We start from the raw sequence: 18113 nt of genomic DNA, 5'->3' as shown, positions 1-18113 counted from the left end.
TATTGCAGTTACTGAAAAATTACACAATTGGGTTCCATGACCGCTAGCTAAGACATGGAGGGAGTCATTTTTTATATAAAATTTTAAAATTATAGTACAAGCAAATCGAATAATCACTTTTAGGAGCCAAAGGGCAAAATATTGTTGAAACTAAAAAATCGCAGGTTGGCTCAGAGAAGAATGAACGCTTTAAAATTTGTAATCAAATATGACAGATTCATACTCCTAGAAACAAGAGTTGCAGGCATGATCAAAAATTGCAAAATCTTTTTGTTTGATGAAAGGGATTTTAGATACTACATTAACCTAGCGTCTATCACAATATGACAAATGTCAATTATCAAAGAAATCCAACCATGAGGAGAAGAAACTTTTTAGATTTGACAAGCTGCCATATGGTGATCAAATAGAAAAAACAGAACAGTTCCAAATAAGTTAGTCTGTTGAATCTTTGCTCACATCAACATATTGAACAAGGGAAATTTGTTTGAATTAGTAAATGTCAGAATTGACACACAAACAGAAAGCCAGTTTACAAGATTCTATTCCAGGGCTAGCTGAGCTAGAAAATAAAAACAAACTATGATTTCAGACCCTCCTGGATGACTAAGTGGTAAATGAATCAGCAAACATGAAAACATCTTCTGACTTGAAGGAAGGTTGAAAGTTTACACTGGAGTAAGGTGTCTTGAGGTTTTATAAATGGTAGAGTGAGCATGAAATAGCAGTTTTATTGCTCTACTGGTAATAACATGCAGTCATCGCTGAAGAATGCCTATAATAATAGAGAACAACATGTCTATTGTCAGTTATTTTGCTGGCATAAATCGCGCACACCTCTCCGGTTCATGATTTGTGTTGGCGTGTTCAGAAGTGTGGCGGTGTAAAAAGGCAGGGTAGTTGAAATTCAACAGTTTTTGTTCAGACTCTGTGGTTATCTAATTTCCTTCATTCTCGCTCCCTCCTTCCTGGACTGACTCTGTTCTGAAACGGAGCCAGCCATTTTTCGCACCAAGGACACCCTCACAAGGGCTGAAAGGCAACAACTTTCCCCAGGGGTGGAGTTGTCAGACAAAGCCCCCAAAAAAGATATAACAAAAAGGTTGCTGACCAGCTTATGGTCTTTTTTCCCATTTTGCTCCCGTCTTTGTTGGCCATGTATTCACTTGCATAGCATAGGTTACGCTCTGGCCTGAAAAGAAAACTGGCGCACATCTAACTCGCTTGTCACCACACAGCTACAACTGTGCTCGCTCGTTCTGTTTTGAAAACCATGATGGTATAAAACACCAAGTAAATCTGTGATATCAGTTGTGTCTTCCCTCAGTGATGATTATTTGGATTTTCTCGGTTTTTTTTCTTAGTAAGAGGTTTAAGAGAATCGCTATCCAGGTACGAAGATTTGCATCACTGCAGAAATATCTGAAAAGCCAGATTCAGCACCGAGCAATTGTCCGAGTATTAACCCCATTAAAAGGACGATGAATAGATGACCAAATTGTTCAATAGACATAATCTATGATATAGGCTAACATAAAAAAAGCATCTCTATGGGCAAATCCTAAACGTAAATTACAATCCATGATTGATGATTGAGGTCAGCACATTTTGTGAGCTTGTGGCAACACTAGCTTTGACAAAAAGAAGGAAAACTTTTCTTTGTAACTGTTTAGTTTGCTTTTCCCAGGCCTTTTTTCTTTGTATCTCCACAGTGTACAATGTCAAGTCTAGAGATCATGGAGTTGTTTACTATACAGCTACAATGTCGCAATATTTTGCACACTCCATATCACATGCTCTAATGTTGTAGGGTGCCAAAACTAAACTTGCAAAGTGGGCAACGAATTCTGAAACTGACCAGAGTTCTGATTCAACATGACCTCATCAGTATTTGCAGGGTATTACGTAACAGGCCAGCCTTTGCTTGCCTTTTTATTCCACCATCTTATAAATTACATATTTGATTATTTTTCGCCTTGCAGGGAATCGATGTTTACAGGTTTGCAAATTGATTTGCGAGCGATGGGAGTGAAAGGAAACCCAATGATATAATTTACGAGACTGAATGAACAAAAACTGAAGTGTCTGCTCAGATCCCTGCAGGGGCTCATCCACAGCTTGCTGAGCTGAAGCCCGTGATGGACGATTTCATTGATGAATACATCACAGATTTCACACTAGCATAGTTCAAATTTAAGTATTACACGTCTATAAAATTGTGAAAATCTCATATGAACCAGAAGACCCCACAATTTAATATTCTGCATTGAAATATTGACAATTGAAAATTAAAATATGAAATTTTCTTGAATTAACGCCATGGTGTTGATGCAAATTTAACCCACATTAAACACCCCAAACAATGCTGCACCTTTGCAAAATCCCAAACCACTTCATGAAAACCCATGTGGCAATTGAAATGTGAGCATAATCCTATTGAAGGTGAGAGGATAAGCGTAAAACAAATGACCCGGAAAAAATGACATTTACAGGTACCTCGGCCGTTTATTTACTTTTTGTGCTACACAAGCCCAGAAAGCCAGGAAAACAAATCATTTTTATGGTGATTATTTTGACACTGATCTGTCACTGAAACGCGGCATCATTTTACATGACATCTGACAATCATGTTCAGTGACACTCTCCCAAAATCATGCAATGTATTCTCCTGGACAAAACCCGTGAGATTTTCAGTTTCGCTTTTTGTTTAGCCGGTGAATATTTGGATCGATGTTTGGGGGCATGGGAATGCTGAAACAGTTTGCCATTTCTGTTAGCATTACGGGGTCTTTGTCACCCATGTGTTTACATTTCAAATACAAGGGTGTTGTCCATATTGATAATGCGCCCAATCAAATACTTTCCCTATATGCTCAGTATTTTCTGTCGCCCCTAGTAACCTGCCTGAAGAGAATCGATCAGCTATGTATGTCTACAGTTACCAGATGTGTTTTTCAGTTTAAAAAAAGACAGTTCTTAATCTGTGAAATATTTCATTTTTGATAATGACATTAACCTGTTTTTTTATAAGTTGTGCACATAGTATCAACTTGAAATTTCTAACAGGTTTCAATACCATACAGATTCAGCAGAGCTCTGTACATATACACAGAACTCTGAATTATGCAGAGATCTCATTTCTCAGCATGGAATCACTATTGAAGCCATTATAATAATCATAAAGCCAAGTTTAGTGAATAACCAGCATTTAGAGAAGATCACAGCACTCACTTAATTCTGAAAGAGAAAAAGATCTGCATTATGTAAAACACAATTTTGTGTCCCCTCATCACAAAGCGCCACCTAGTGTTCACAAACTGAAAGTATACACTGTGACAAGTTGATAACAAAGTATCCGTACTGTTATTGTAGGGGAAAAGCTCATTATGTTCCAGGGGGAGTGTACTAGTATTTCAATGATGTGACACACTGTGAATAGTGCATTAAACTATAAATAGCAGTCTGGTCATGCAACATTATCGTATTCAAATTAGATGGGACTTCACAATGACATTGAATGTGAAGAGAGTTGTACTTTTTGAACCTTGTCTTGCTGGGGATATTTTTCATACAAGATGCCCTCGTTCACGTTTTATGAGATAATTGATTCAAAAATTGGCAACCTATGTGAATCCATCATAACAATTCATCACTGTAGAGTTCAAGGATGGCTGATTGATGTTCTGAACCCATTTTCAGCATGGGTAACGCAGTGTTATGTTTCTGTGTTTCTGTAAAGAATCGGCAGTTGCTATGATGAGGAAAAGTGCATAAGAATCTCATAACTGTTACAATATATCATATCTGAAACCTGCTCTTTTACAAACTGTGAAGATGATATTTCAAATGAAAGTGAAAGTTCACTTGAAACTGCTACACTATATCTGCCAACTCTGACTTAAAGCAACTACTTACAGGCCATCAAGTGCATGCTTTCTGTTTACAAACAGTTATTTTACCCGTTCACAAAATGGATGAATTATACGTTTGATAACCATAAATGTTCCACAATGGTCATATCTTTCCAAATCTCTGTGTGATTGTTCACGGGCATATCTATGTTTTGTCTTTACGCTGGAATGAAACAGCCCCCTATCTTGCTGGCTTGTTAGATAGACGGCCATCTTGACAGTGTACTGCTATCAACTGCCTGCAGAGTTTGGGTTTATTCCAATCCCTTGCTTAGATGTTTCCAATGACAAAAGTTCTGTGCAAGGTCACCTTATGACCTTGCTGCAGTTGCTTTAATAAAATCCTTACTATTCAGGTCCTGCATCCCCATTTTAAAATTCTTATTTGTATAAAAAATAATAACTTTCTCAATATCTGGAAGTTGGGTGCACTGCCACTACTCATTCAGGATTCAATGTTAAAGTTTTTATCTGAACTCTGAAAAAAATGAGTGTGTATCTCATTATTTTAAAAAAAAAGAATAAAAGAATTTCACCAGAGTGTACTGAAGTCATAGACTAATTATAATTCTCATGTTCTGCCCAGGTTTGACTGGTAGGGTAGACATCAACAGACGACTCACTGTCAGTGAATTTCAGCAACTCAAATGCTAGAATCAAACAGCCATATTTGGCAGCTGAAATGATATTTGCATTACATTTGAGGTGTAACTTTGCAAGTCTTGCACACAAAATCATATCGAACTCTCTTTTTAAAAACTTGTCATATGAAGCAGCAGTGAAGACAAATAAATATATATTTACAATATTTTGTATATTTCAAAGACTGATCACCGTTACTGTGAATATGAAAGCTTTACCAAAATCACTCTCTTTACAATATATATTTTGATTTTTTGTTGGGCTTTCATGTCTTCTTTCAGTGCCTCAAAATCTGTTTCGTCTAAACTCAGATGTTGGTGGCTTAGAATTTACTGAAATGTTTACGCAGTGGGCATTCAAGTGAAATGAATATAAATATAATAGATAGTCACAGATAATTATATTGAGAAATGACCATGGCTAGGCAATGTTAATACAGATTATCCAGTACTCTAAATATCTTTGTGAAATCAATTTGCACTTGAATCAATCCATTACTTTGTAGTCGGATTTCCACAAATCAGTTTGATAATGTGATACAAAATTTATCCAATGATTTTATCCATGATTATACCACATAACATCTTTCATCTATGTATTTGAAAAATACCCATGAAAAGTACATGATGTTGATATCATAACTTTGTACGATTGTGAAGACAGTGTCTTGAACAGCTGGTGATCATACGGGTTAATCTGGCGTTTCTATGGAGATCACTGGCATGACGATTCTCGATGAGCTGATGCTGATTTTATATTTACTTCCTTGCTCGGACAGCGAGTCCCTGTCCATGTCCTGCGAGTCCGGAGAGTTTGCCATGTTCCGTTGCAGCTTGTAGGAAATGTTGCCGTACTCCTGCAGGAAAGGACACACCTCCAGCAGGAACTGACAGAAGTCCTTCCTGATTCCAAACCACCCTGTCATCAATGAGAAAAAAAAATCATGCAAATGAATAAAAATGCCTGAGATAGTGGTAGAAATATTGAAATGATCTGATGCAAAGTTTGTAATCTACAATAGCACACCTGCAGAATGCTGGGCCCAATCTACACATTGAAAACAATTGTCTTTCTCAAGGGGCCCAGCTTCCATGGCTTTCTTGAAATAATTTTTCCCTCTGCAATTATGTTGGTCTGTAAAATTGTTCGGTGCAAGTGCAGCCAACTCCATTCCTGCTTCTACAACATTGTACATTTCAATACGTTGGTTTAACCGTGGATTGAACTGGCAATGGCAGGCCAGTGTGATGAATTTACAATGGAAAATTCCCCTCTTCGTTTCAACAGGGTGAGATCCCTCCAACGTGAACAGGGGTCCCTCATACCCCTTTCATTCCCAAAGTTTGGAACAACCCTATAGTTTTCTGTGGCCAAGTTGGACCTCTATACAGGGATATGAGGTGAAGGGGTCAGCAATAAAGATCATGGGAAGTAAAATATACAGTTAACATGATCCATGTGTATTATAATAACAGGGGAACCAAGTATATGTAGCCGAGGCATGTGTTTGTGATACAACCTGTCTGAGAAAACATCTGACTGGCGTTTTTGAAATGTAAGTAGACATGGTGAGAAAGAAATTGTATCATTGTATAGAAAACACATGGACGCAAATAGTCTCCAAATGAAAATGCCAACAGTTCAGTGAAGGACTTTCCTACAAATGCCTTGTTGGTTGTTTTGATAGTGTAATGGGTATTTTTTACCAGTGGACAAGGCCATACATTCAGCTCAGAGCTTTGAAAATGATGCCAAAAACTTGTACTGGTGCTTTACTATGCTTGTAGTTAACTCTGCAAGTAATGTGGCTTATTTGTAATGCAGAATGAAAACATGGCCATGATGTGGTCAATTTTTGACAGTTTGGAAATTTCATTTGACAAATGTACATAGTTCTTGCTTTTTTCCACAAACTATAGAAAGATCACAGATATACATATATATACAGAACTGATGACACAATTTGGAGCATCTGATAATCAAGAGGATGTATGGAACAATGAAATTATTTTTGATGATTTTACGTGGGTGGATGGTGTAGGTGGATGGATAGCTAAGTTTCAGCAATGGTGAACAAAATTTAATTGTAGAAATTTCTGTGTTTGAAGTAAAATGATTTAACGCAGTACTTGGGATGTGCAAATAGAAAACTGGCAAGGTGACTGAATAGACTACACACCGAGTTGCATGTGAACACTGAAAGAATTTTAGCAGTCTGTTGGAAAATGTCACATGCACATGGAATTCAGACAGTGCTTGGCCAGTGAAGAACAAAACACAGTGCAAACACAGGTAATTTGGAAAAAATAGCAAAAATCTGGAGACAAGGTGATGGGTGCATTAAGGATGTTACGCTCAATTAACCGTCAACTGCTGGACCTAGAAATGCCAAAACATGTCCCAGTGCTTTTATAAACTATTAAGAACCATTTCTTAAATGCAATTGGCATGCATTCAACATCAATTTTCTTGCCCTATTATTGATCTAAACAGCCGTTAAAAGGTTGCGGAGTGTCAGCCGAATGTAGGTCAAACCATTTTTCTGTGTGTTTACTGGGTCTTAAACCTATCATTTCATCTTTAATAAATGGAGGGAACCCTTGACTTTACTGATATAAATCAGGAAGGGATAGACATCTCACATAACCCCGGCAATACATTTATCATCGCACTGTGAAGTTTATAGCAGAAGCAGTTGGCACTGTGCAATCTGATGTCATGATGAGAATTTTTTGTTCCGTTTGTTACTCTCTCATTTCTTGCATCATTTCAATTTGCTGGCTGAATTCAGCGCTGTTCTAGGAACTTGATTTCTTCACAGGTTTACTGTGATTGATGTACGCGTAAACAGTCAAGTGCTGCTGCCGATTCCGTGTGACAAAAATCAAAATGAAAGAGCTAGTTTTATCCTTGGAGAATGAGGCCAAACCAGATCCTAATCTGCTACTAATCATAATGCTAATCTCTAGAGTTTATGAGCGGGTTGGTCAAAATCACTGCGTTTACAGAGCACTTCAAGATCAACAGAATCATGAAAATTATCATGGTTTCCTGAAATCATTAACTAACAGCGTTTAGCAACGAAACTTCAAAGTTAGTATTTGGTATTTATCCTCTTTCTAAAATAAATTTTCCTGAGAAAAATGCATGAAACAAGATTCGTCATTTCCTGGCATGGTCTTGTTAGGAAAATACCATACTTGCAACATCACTGTACCAAGAAGAAACACAAAAATGACCTTAGTTTCCTGGCAACAACAAAATTTCAATATAGTACTTGGTGAGTATCGTCTTTTAAAAACATCTCTTCCGGAAAGAATGCATGAAATAAGAAACACCTCATCATTTCCTGGCAAAACGTTATCATGAAAAGACTGTACTTGTTAGATCATGCACTTCATCTGAAAAAGGCAAAGTAACAATCTGATTTTCCCCGCTTTTTTCCTGACCACTTTGGTGTGATACTGTTATGACATCAATTATCTGTTTTTCAATGAAAAAAACACTTCATTTTCCTCATCAGAATTTTATTAGCATGGCTGGAAGGCAGTTCTACGCGTAAATGCCCAGTCTGTTCATGCTAGTGACATAATATTAGGTTGCTTAGCTATTCATGTTGCAATAGCATTGAAAAAATTTTGTTGAACATATCAATAAAGGGGAAAAAAAAGACATGATGCACTGGTCTTGAAATGATACATGCAAGAACCAGAAACACATCTACTGCTTTCCCGCCTAGCGGAGCTACATTGCTAATTTGAAGAAAGTTTGGATTTCATCTGGAGATAACTTGTACAGGAAATCAAGCGCTACATCTCAAATTAAGATCGCCACAGTAACTGTGATAATTCACATGTAGTGAATAGAAAACTTTGGAATGATCTTAGCTCATACAGTACAATTGCTATGCACCAAGGATTTCATGTCTCTATTAAAGGGAATTTTCACTGATTGAAAAAATACACTTCACTCTAGTCCTGCTGCCACTGAAAATGGGAAAATCCTCTTTGGAAATTTTGGAGTCACTACTGATCTTTTGAGTGCATTTTGTTTTTCTGACTGACAAAAAATGTTTAGGCCCTCCGCTTGCAGGTAAGTGATCTACTCTTGAACGTACAAAGCCATCATTCAGCGAAGGTATGCCCCGGCTAGATTAGATTCTTATCAGTGTTTTGGAGAGGCTATAGAAAGAGAAGCTCTGTTATCACAGTAACATGAATAGGCAGATACGTTACCTGTCTGAGTCACACTGGATGCTTGACCTGGTCAAGCCTTATATGGACATGGATGAATAATTTTGCAAACATATTTCGGTCTTATGTCATCTCCCAAGAGCTACATGACACATACAGTTAATTCAGATTGCACGCCTACTGTAATTTCTGTGATTAATTTATTTTTCACACTTTTTTTTTAGATGGAATATTATCTACGGTAAATCGAACGGGAGTATCAATGTTATAAGAAACGTTTGAACAGATTCATAGCCACCAACAGTAATGACTGGGTCAAAGTCACTTTGTCACTGACTGAAATTGGGTACTTTGTCTGTATTTTTCTTGAAGACGACAGCATCTTGAGGTTTTTCCCTTTATGAATTTGACATATTCCACAGCAAAAAACAATATGTTGTGAATTATAAATATTTCCGGCAAAGCTTCACATAGGTAAATGAGTGTATAAATAAATAAATAAATAAATAAATAAATAAATAAATAAATAAATAAATAAAAACATATAAATAAATAATAAATAAATAAATAAAAATGAGAGTACTTTTGCACAATGTAATAACTCATGTATTGCCAATGTGACTGAATTTTAGCTGATTTACTATTCACAAGGTGAGTAGAAAAAATATAAATTTAATTGCATCACCCACAAACACACTGAGGAAATATTGAAATTATGGTAGCTGGGGGGGGGGGGGGTACTATTAAGTAGCACTTGACTGAAGCCACTGATTGGCTCCTGGGGAATATCGGTTACAGTCCAATCAGATCACACACAGGTGCACACTTACATGGGTTTCCTCCCCTCTGTCCAAAGGCTGTACCGATAAGAGTCAACAGGGAGATGTAGAGTGGTGCAAAGATTGCTACAAAGGCGTAGTCATTGCCGCCATCAAGTCTGTTAGCCAGCAGAACCTTGTGAAAAAGGAAGTACAATAGAAACCTTTTAATAAACTGCATCATTACTTGGATTAAATCATTGTTTTCCGTATCAAAACGAATCAATGTAAATGGGCTGAAAGTTTGCTGAGATCATAAGTTGGAAACAATGTGATTGTACATGTTTCCCATGAGATCGACACAGTTAAAGTATTTGTATGATAAATTTCAATAGAAATTCACTTCTATAGTAGTTGAGACACAAAACACTAAAGACTGTTTCAACTTTGGACAAGTTAATACCAATTACCATGTTAGGAAGGCATCCTGTCCTACAAAGAATGCAGTTTTGAATTCATTGTGGTATACGTAAAAGTTATGAAAAATTGACAAATATGGAATATGTTATGTAAAGAAATTCCTCTTCTGTATTGAGTGTTCCCAGCCCTTATGTAACACAGAAGTATTGCTGCATTCAATAACACCACAAGTATTGTATACAGTGTATTTTCAGCATCACTTCTGAGTATATTTTTGTTCTTCTGAAATAATTCCCTGAGGCAGTAATGATTTCACTCATAGTTTAGGTTGAAAACCTAATTTTCAGTTTAATATCACAAGAAAACATGCTTCAGGGCAAAATTTCCCAGCAAGAACTAGACACTATATCTGTGTTTGACAATCATATTTTGTACAAGTGTAGTAATAGAGGGAACTGCAAACAGTAAACAGAAAGCAGAACACCAAAGTATACTTTTGAAATGCGATCATTGTTTTCATTTATTCTCAAATTTCATTTCACATTTTGAATACAAACCTCCCATGTTAGAAGAGGCACCACCAGCGCCATGGCCGTAAACGCCATCATGACGTGAGCTCGTCTCTGTTCAGCCATGATGTCCGTCGACCTCATGAACAGTATTGACCAGATGATGTAATAGATGACGATGAGACAGAGTAGACACATCAATATCCATAGCGGTATAAATACAATCTATTCAATAGAACAAAAGAATTTAAGATTCAGTGTACCTGTACAGGTGATTATATAAAGGTGAAAGTATTTTTATTTTCCTTAGGGACCGTCTCAGATTGTCGCAGAAGTTCAAAAAGCGAAATTCATTGGTTTAGGGGAGAGGGGGTTGACCTCCATTCAATTAGTGAACTTCACTTTCGCACTTTTATTTTGTGATCACAAGTTTTCGTGTGTTATTTTAATTAAAGAAAGAAATGCACACCAACATTTTTGTAACTGTTTCCCTCTCGTTCGTTCCCAAACACAATTTACCGATAGTAACATTGTATCCTAAACCTTTCATTCATCAAATTATTCAAAGACAAAAAGTATCATTTTTTAAAATGTGCTAATTATAAGCGTCTGTTAAAACTAGATGTCTTTATTCTCACTTGTTATGCACCTGGTCATAGTCATTTTAATATGATTGAACACGCCTGGGCCCATGTCAAAGTTTCTCGCGGAGTGACTCTAGCTATATGTCTACCTGGTGAGGAAAAAACCACCATGTAAACAGACTGATATAACCGAAGCCCAAATTCGCTGTAAGGAATCAAAACAAGTGTCTGCGACAACGCAATCAAACAGTCAATGCATACTGGAACGGCAAGAACTGGACAGGGTTTCTATAACAAGTGAGGGATATCCATATGTGGGTAAATTGCCTGAACCATATGACGATTACTCGGGTGTTACTGCATTGCAAGTGCTGGCATTAGGGCATTGCAGACCAAGCCTTGGCTTGTTTAATGTAAGTTGTAATGTGGCAAGGGGAATACGTCTTTAGTAGCTATAGCAAAATGCAACATTGTACTCTCAGGCAGACATGAACATTTCACACTTTTGAAGTTCGTTTAGGGGGAGGGGGAGGGGGTTTTGATCTAAACAAAGAAATTTCGTTTCTTGAACTTCTGCGACAATCTGAGACGATCCCTTATGCATGTTTATGTTGTTGGTTGCAGTGAGTATGCAAGATGTAATGATGAGAAAAATATGTGAGATATACTGCCAAGAATCAATTGTATGGTTTGATTTTAAACAATTCACATTAAAATACTGCTCTATTTCAAATTTCAGGCTTCATAGAAGTAGGGAGCTGATAAATACTGAATTTTCTTAAACGCTCCATTCCAAGCGACTTTCTGATGTATTAAGAAATGATGGTTTGGGACTAAGCAATGAAGATGAAAAGTGATGTTCTTATCAAAAACACTGAGAAAAACTGCATGGTGAAACCACTTTACCGGTATTTTTTTTTTCAAAATGGCTTCTTTGATTGAGTCCTTTGTGAAAATTTCAAAAGAATTAAATATAACGTAATGCCATATGTTCTGACATTTCTACATACAAGCCGATGGAATTGGTTGACAATACACTAACCGTGGATACATGTAGTCTGTTACCTTCAGAACCCTGGGTGAACTCTGTGCCTTTCCTTTACAACTCTGGTCAAACCCCCGCCATTTTTAATGATGAATTTGCAACTGTACACAGGAAACGGAGGTCAGGGGGTTACAGACACCAAGTGTTTGTCTCTGGCAATATTTACCCTCCCAACATCAAAATACAGACACTCGACACACTTTCCACCCCCACGCGTCTATGATCACACACTGGACATACCGACGCGTAGCAATCCATGAAGCTTTCAGGTCGAAATTGACATCAGTGTGACATCAGGTGACATCACACCTGAGCACATATTATTCGATATAAAATCTGATAAACTTCTGGCGCTAAGTTTTCACCTACTGAAATAATAAATACTCAATTCATAACTCAAACCATTAACAGTTTGTCAAGTCTGTAGTCTGGTTTCTCACAATAACTGATCCCTGCATGACCCATGACCCTATTTCCTGGACAACAACCTCCGTTGAACGAAACATCTCTGAACCAATCTGCCATCCATATGTGAAAAAAAAACATGAAATCTGGCTTAGTTTTCACAGAATGACAACATTTTGAAACCTGAAACCCAAGCTGCTGTAATCCCAGATTCTTAAAAATCTGTTGAGAAGCTTGCCTGCGTAAACCCTGAGGGAGTTCATATCTATTATATCTTTATCATGAGTGATATCTTAACATCAGGAAACTCTTTCATCCAAGTAGGTGTCACCTTACTAGAACAACTCTCAATCTTCTTGTACAGCATGTCATGATTGAAAGGAAGTGTTGAATAATCATAGCTGGAGGGGAGTGTAGGAACAGACGTCAAACATGAAAGAAGAACTATAGTGAAACTATGAAAGCACAACATCCATCATCGGAAGCCAACTCATATTTCTTCTCTTCTCTTTTTTTGCAAGAAGACTTCTTAACAGCAATAACATTAATCCTAAAAGTGCATTCAGGAGAAAAAGCCCCTTCTTTTCAAATCCCTTTGCATCATTTAGGAGAAACCTGAGATGAGGAAAGGTTAATGAGATGAATACTAATGAGGTTTTGGCTTACCACCCAACTCCACGTGATCACTTCGTCCAATCTGAGTGCAATAAATATAAACTGTAAAATATTCACTGACAGGATGGCTTCCAGCTGAAAATGAGAAAACACCGAACTTTTAAGGTTAACTGTCTCTGAACAAACAAAACAGCTCATTAAATCATATTTTCTTCTGTAACAATAATGAGCCCCATCTCACAACACACTGTTGATTTCATATAGGCTGTAGCAAATTCTCATATCAGTTTGTTTAGCCTTGAATACACACAGCTAAAGAATACATCAATACATTGAAAGAACTTCTATTTTTATCTCATTAAAATTTGTTCTTCATACAGGATGATGGCTCTTCACTGTATTAATATTCAGCAAACCAATGACTTTATTATTATAGAGGATCTTGACTCCATGTAGTCATTAAACAGAGCTCATATACCTGTTGAGGTACTGAATTTTTGTATCTGAAAATGAATCTGAATATCATTTTGGGTCTAATGCCATTTTCATGCGATATCACTGTCATCTTAGAGCAACAATATCCAAGATCAGTAATCTGTGCTGAATAGCTTTGATAGAGTGGGCAGATCATATGAAACAATCTGAGGGTACATCAGCCATTCCAGCTCCATGCTGTGAGACATGTTAAACTCATGTTCATTTTTTTTTCAGTTGATATCAATGACTTTATGGTGGCGGTAGTGGAATTTTAATCTTGAATGAACACAAAGAGAGATTGTTTTAAGAAGTCAAAAGTTACATTCTTTTCCAACATTGATTTATTTCTATTGAGTTAAAGTCTCATAAAGGTGCACTAGATGTATGCAATATCGGTATGTGGAGTTATGCACTTGAAAAAGTAACTCAATTGTTCCATAGAGGTAGACACACTTCATCATGGTCCTGGGCTCTACTTAGGGACCGAGCCCAATGAGGGAAATATGCCTTGAATGGTGGCTACAGTGGCAACTGAATCATTCAGCAAAGCCATAAAGCAGTATAATAACGGATTAGTTACAAGTGGTTTGTACACTTAATGCTTTACTGCACTGAGATGCAATATTGTACTGTAAGACCTGCTACGACTAATTACAAATGCAACGCAATTATGTTCATATCACGATTACTGTAGAGACTGACGTGTAAATTGCAATTTTATGATACGATTGAGTGTGTTGCCAAGATGGACCAAGTTATAAAGGGTGTCATGCAATCATTGGACAAGTTTAATTCTGAGAATTGATTGAGATGTGTATATTTCCTTATACACTCTGTACATTACAATGAATGGGAAAACCATGGTCCGTTGTGATGTCATATCTTTTCAAACTCATGCAACAAAGTTCTTTAGATGTCCTTGTAAAGAGCTTGTTACGGATAATTAAAATAAGAGAAATTCTCTCGAGATATGCAAGATTAAAAATTCATTCAGTAACAGCCACCAAATTGGCTGTGAAATGAAAGCATGCATGAGAAGTCACGCTCCATTAACAATCAGGTTGATGAATGTGATAAATTACCAAGCAATCGTAGGGCTACCCTGGTGACTGGTACTGGGTCAGGATTGCCTACGAAAAGTTACGTGCACTTTTTCAATCTGTGAACATTAATTAACTAAATTCCTGTAAAAAATCCACAATGCTATTTAGCTACACAACTGAACTCTGTCTATATCAGTGCCATCAATAACTAGTTGAATATTATCTCTAGCAAAGATTTGAAATTGGAAAAGAATGTTCATTTGGCAATTGATCTAATTATTTTTTTTGTTTGTTCAATTAATAAACATACTTCTTGGAAGAGAAAAGACTATTTCATTTCCTTGAACATTTTTGCTTTTGCTATGTATCGACATTTTCCAATTCTTACACTTTACTCAGAATGGACAAGAAGGCAGAAGTTTCAAGAAATACTCATACCAATTGTAATAAAGATGCTATGGTGAACTATAGTTTGTGTTTCACATGACGTAAAGTTTCATGTTACGATCACTAAGTCTCCTGGCACTGAAATTCACAACTGCAGAATTCCTGAGAGCTCACCGACTAGTAAGATCAGGGAGAATTCCTGTGTGTTTTGGATATTGACCTCCTGTAAAATTTGGAAAACTGCCAAGGACCCTACCCGGTGACTGCATTAACCATGTTGTATTACAACAAAAGCCAGCCATGAAGAAGGGTGACTTTTTTGTGAACGTAATGCAATTATTACGGTACAGCGTACCAGTACACCAATGACCCTTTCTGTGACCTCCATCCCATCCAATGATCAACAAGTATTAAAAAAAAACCCCAGTGGAACTGTTTCACATTAGAGGGCAAAGACCAAGTGTTACTTAATAATACTTAGCCAATTATTGACAGCTTCACTTACATCATACATGAAAACTAAAACAATGTTAGAGTACACTGTATTGGCCTGTTTCTTAAGAAGCAAAGCTTATTTTCTGAGTAAAAATAACACTACTACTGGTTACTTCATCAACTCACATGATTTTACTTGGAATGAATGAGGTTGTTTTCGCCTACTGAATTAATAGTTGAGACTGTGAAGTTTATTCTGTGCTAATTGACTATTGTTTGACCTGCATTAACTTACCTCCAATGACCTGTCATGCCGGAACCCCCATATACACGCTGCTATTGACAACGGAGACACAAAGAACAACGGCATAAACACCAGTATCCATAGATGGCGATGCGTCTCCAAGTTGTCACAGGCAAGTATTCCAAATATAAATAATAATACGTTCAAAGTCACACAGATGTGCATTGCCTTGAAATCCACATAGCCTTCACCTTCAACTCTGATAAATACAGATAATTCAATCAATCAGTCAATCGATTAATTAATCGATCAATATCAGTGCAAAAATTTCACAGAAACAATGGAAAAAGGAAAACAAAATCTTGCTAAATTTTTTTCTATTGTGTAAATCAATCTGTAAATCTTTCAAGGTTCTACAGCAATGAATAATTTTATAAACAATCTGTTAAACAACCTCTCATTATAACATATCATAACATTGCACAAGCCATCTCATACGGGATGGATTAACAAATAGCAAACAGTTGTACTGAAAGATTCATTTTCAACTCGGTATTACACACTTCAAAGCCCATGTACCTCAGGGCACAAAGATGGGCCCACTTTTATTTGTTTTGATGTTGAATGACATTCAAGGTTCAATCAAAAACTCACATTTCATTTTCATGGATGACACAACACTCTCAAAACACTTTCATTGCAATAATGCCAATAATTCATGATTGCAAGCAGATCTCATCAGAATCTGCAAACGGTCTCAAGTTAACAATATGAGTTCGAATCTAAAGAAATGTACACAGATGATCGGCTGTGTTTCCAGATACGATGTAAACCTCTCCACTTAAAATTGACGACTCACTTTTGGAGGTCTTTCACGTTTAATGCATTGCACTTGTTATTATATTAGCCATATTTAAAATGGGATAAACACATCAGTGAAATTGTAGGTAAAGCTTCTAAAGATCTACATATCATGAGAATACTAAATAGGTATGGTGCTAGCATTGATGACTTGAAATTAATTTATATTTCCCTAGTCCATCCTTGCCTTGAATATATGCATGTGTTGTGTGGCAAGGTGCTCTGATAGATAAACTCATTTCAGTATTAGAGAGTATCCAAAAAAGGGCACTTACAATTATTTACCAATTCCACTCATACAATCGTTCACTACGATTTCTCAACTTCACAACCTCTTGACAAAAGATATCAGTTTATTTGTAAAAAATTTGTTTTCCCTTTTTAAATGTGACCACAGACTTTATCATTATATTTCATCTTGAGTTTTTCGTAATTACCAGATATATATATATATATATATATATATATATATATATATATATATATATATATATATATATATATATATATATATATATATATATATATATATATATATATATATGTATAGTTGTTTCATGAGCAACATACATATTCCACTCTTTTTATATTGAGCACTTTGTATCTTATATTTTCTGCGTATGTTTTCCCTTTCCTTCATCTACTACTTACAAATAATATGAGGGTCTTTATTCCAATTTATTGTTATTTTCTCAACCTACTATTTATGCAGAATTTTTTGTATTGAAAACTACATGTCATTGCGTTGTCTTGCAGTGTAGTCATTCTGCACCCCTAGGAGAAGATGAGTGTAAGTAAATGAAATAAATCTGTTACATGTTGATTTTCACAACATAATACAATGTTATGTAGATTTTGTAGATTATGCAGAAAACTGTTCGTACACATATGGACGCCCATGGTTCATGTATTACCCACTACTGACAGTCCTGAATGAATTATAATTCCCGCAAGCACTTTGACAAAATCCATCTGTACACACCTGTACTCTGGATGTTTAATCCACACTATGGTTCCTACTGCTGCGCCGCTGAAGACCACAACATTCCATATCCAAAGTGGTGTAAATACGGCCCAAAAACTACACGTCAGTGTCTCGTCCAATTTCAGCGCCAGCAACAATGTAAATATAAGTAGGAAGGAGTACACCAGGAATTTACTGTATAAATAGAGTGAAAATAGCCTATTAAAGAACTAATATGGTCTTTTCTTCTACCGAGAAACAAGAGTTCCTAAAACTCTTAAAATGTACGATAACAACCCTTTTATCCCTTCCACAGTCACTGACGTAAAGCACGGAACTCGGCATCCATGCGTCATGCATACTTGTTGGAGAACGTGGGTAGATGGTACGGCTTGAAGAAATGTATCGTAACGTTATGGGTTTTGTTAATTTCCGAAGACAAAAGAAGCGTCTTTCTCACCTTGGATTAAAGTCTTGAAAAAGGCCTTTAAGATTCATGATTCCGTTGGTCTTTTAACACCGGTAACACCAGCGTAAGCTGTAAAATCATAACAAAGTAAAAACAAAACACACAGAGGTAGCCATTACTTTATGTGAACTTTGAACTTTAACCTTGGGAG

The 18113-nt window shown here is 36.5% G+C and overlaps 1 protein-coding gene across 1 annotated transcript; it reads right to left on the bottom strand.

Annotated features, from left to right (window-relative positions):
* Window positions 1-2485: 2485 nt before the first annotated feature.
* On the bottom strand, window positions 2486-18107 carry LOC139131629 (transmembrane protein 185A-like). Its single transcript, XM_070697758.1, has 7 exons — window positions 17954-18107; window positions 17512-17688; window positions 15720-15927; window positions 13134-13217; window positions 10482-10658; window positions 9577-9700; window positions 2486-5471 (listed from the first exon to the last, which is right to left on the bottom strand). Exons 1-7 carry the CDS (start codon window positions 17989-17991, stop codon window positions 5245-5247), a joined length of 1035 nt encoding a protein of 344 aa, XP_070553859.1. The 5' UTR covers window positions 17992-18107; the 3' UTR covers window positions 2486-5244.
* Between the last annotated feature and the right edge of the window lie 6 nt (window positions 18108-18113).

This window comes from Ptychodera flava, chromosome 4, assembly GCF_041260155.1.
Source record: "Ptychodera flava strain L36383 chromosome 4, AS_Pfla_20210202, whole genome shotgun sequence".
Lineage (NCBI taxonomy): Eukaryota > Metazoa > Hemichordata > Enteropneusta > Ptychoderidae > Ptychodera > Ptychodera flava.
Note: the sequence above shows the minus strand (reverse complement) of the source record. Positions and strands in the feature narration are given on the sequence as shown.

Bases quoted from the DNA above. Each gene is read 5' to 3' on its own strand.
- LOC139131629 (XM_070697758.1), bottom strand. From the start codon at position 17,991: ATGAATCTTAAAGGCCTTTTTCAAGACTTTAATCCAAG. The intron at 13,218-15,719 runs GTAAGTTAATGC...TCTCATTTTCAG, and splicing joins GGCATGACAGGTCATTGGAG to CTGGAAGCCATCCTGTCAGT. The intron at 5,472-9,576 runs GTAAGTGTGCAC...CATTGATGACAG, and splicing joins ACAGAGGGGAGGAAACCCAT to GGTGGTTTGGAATCAGGAAG.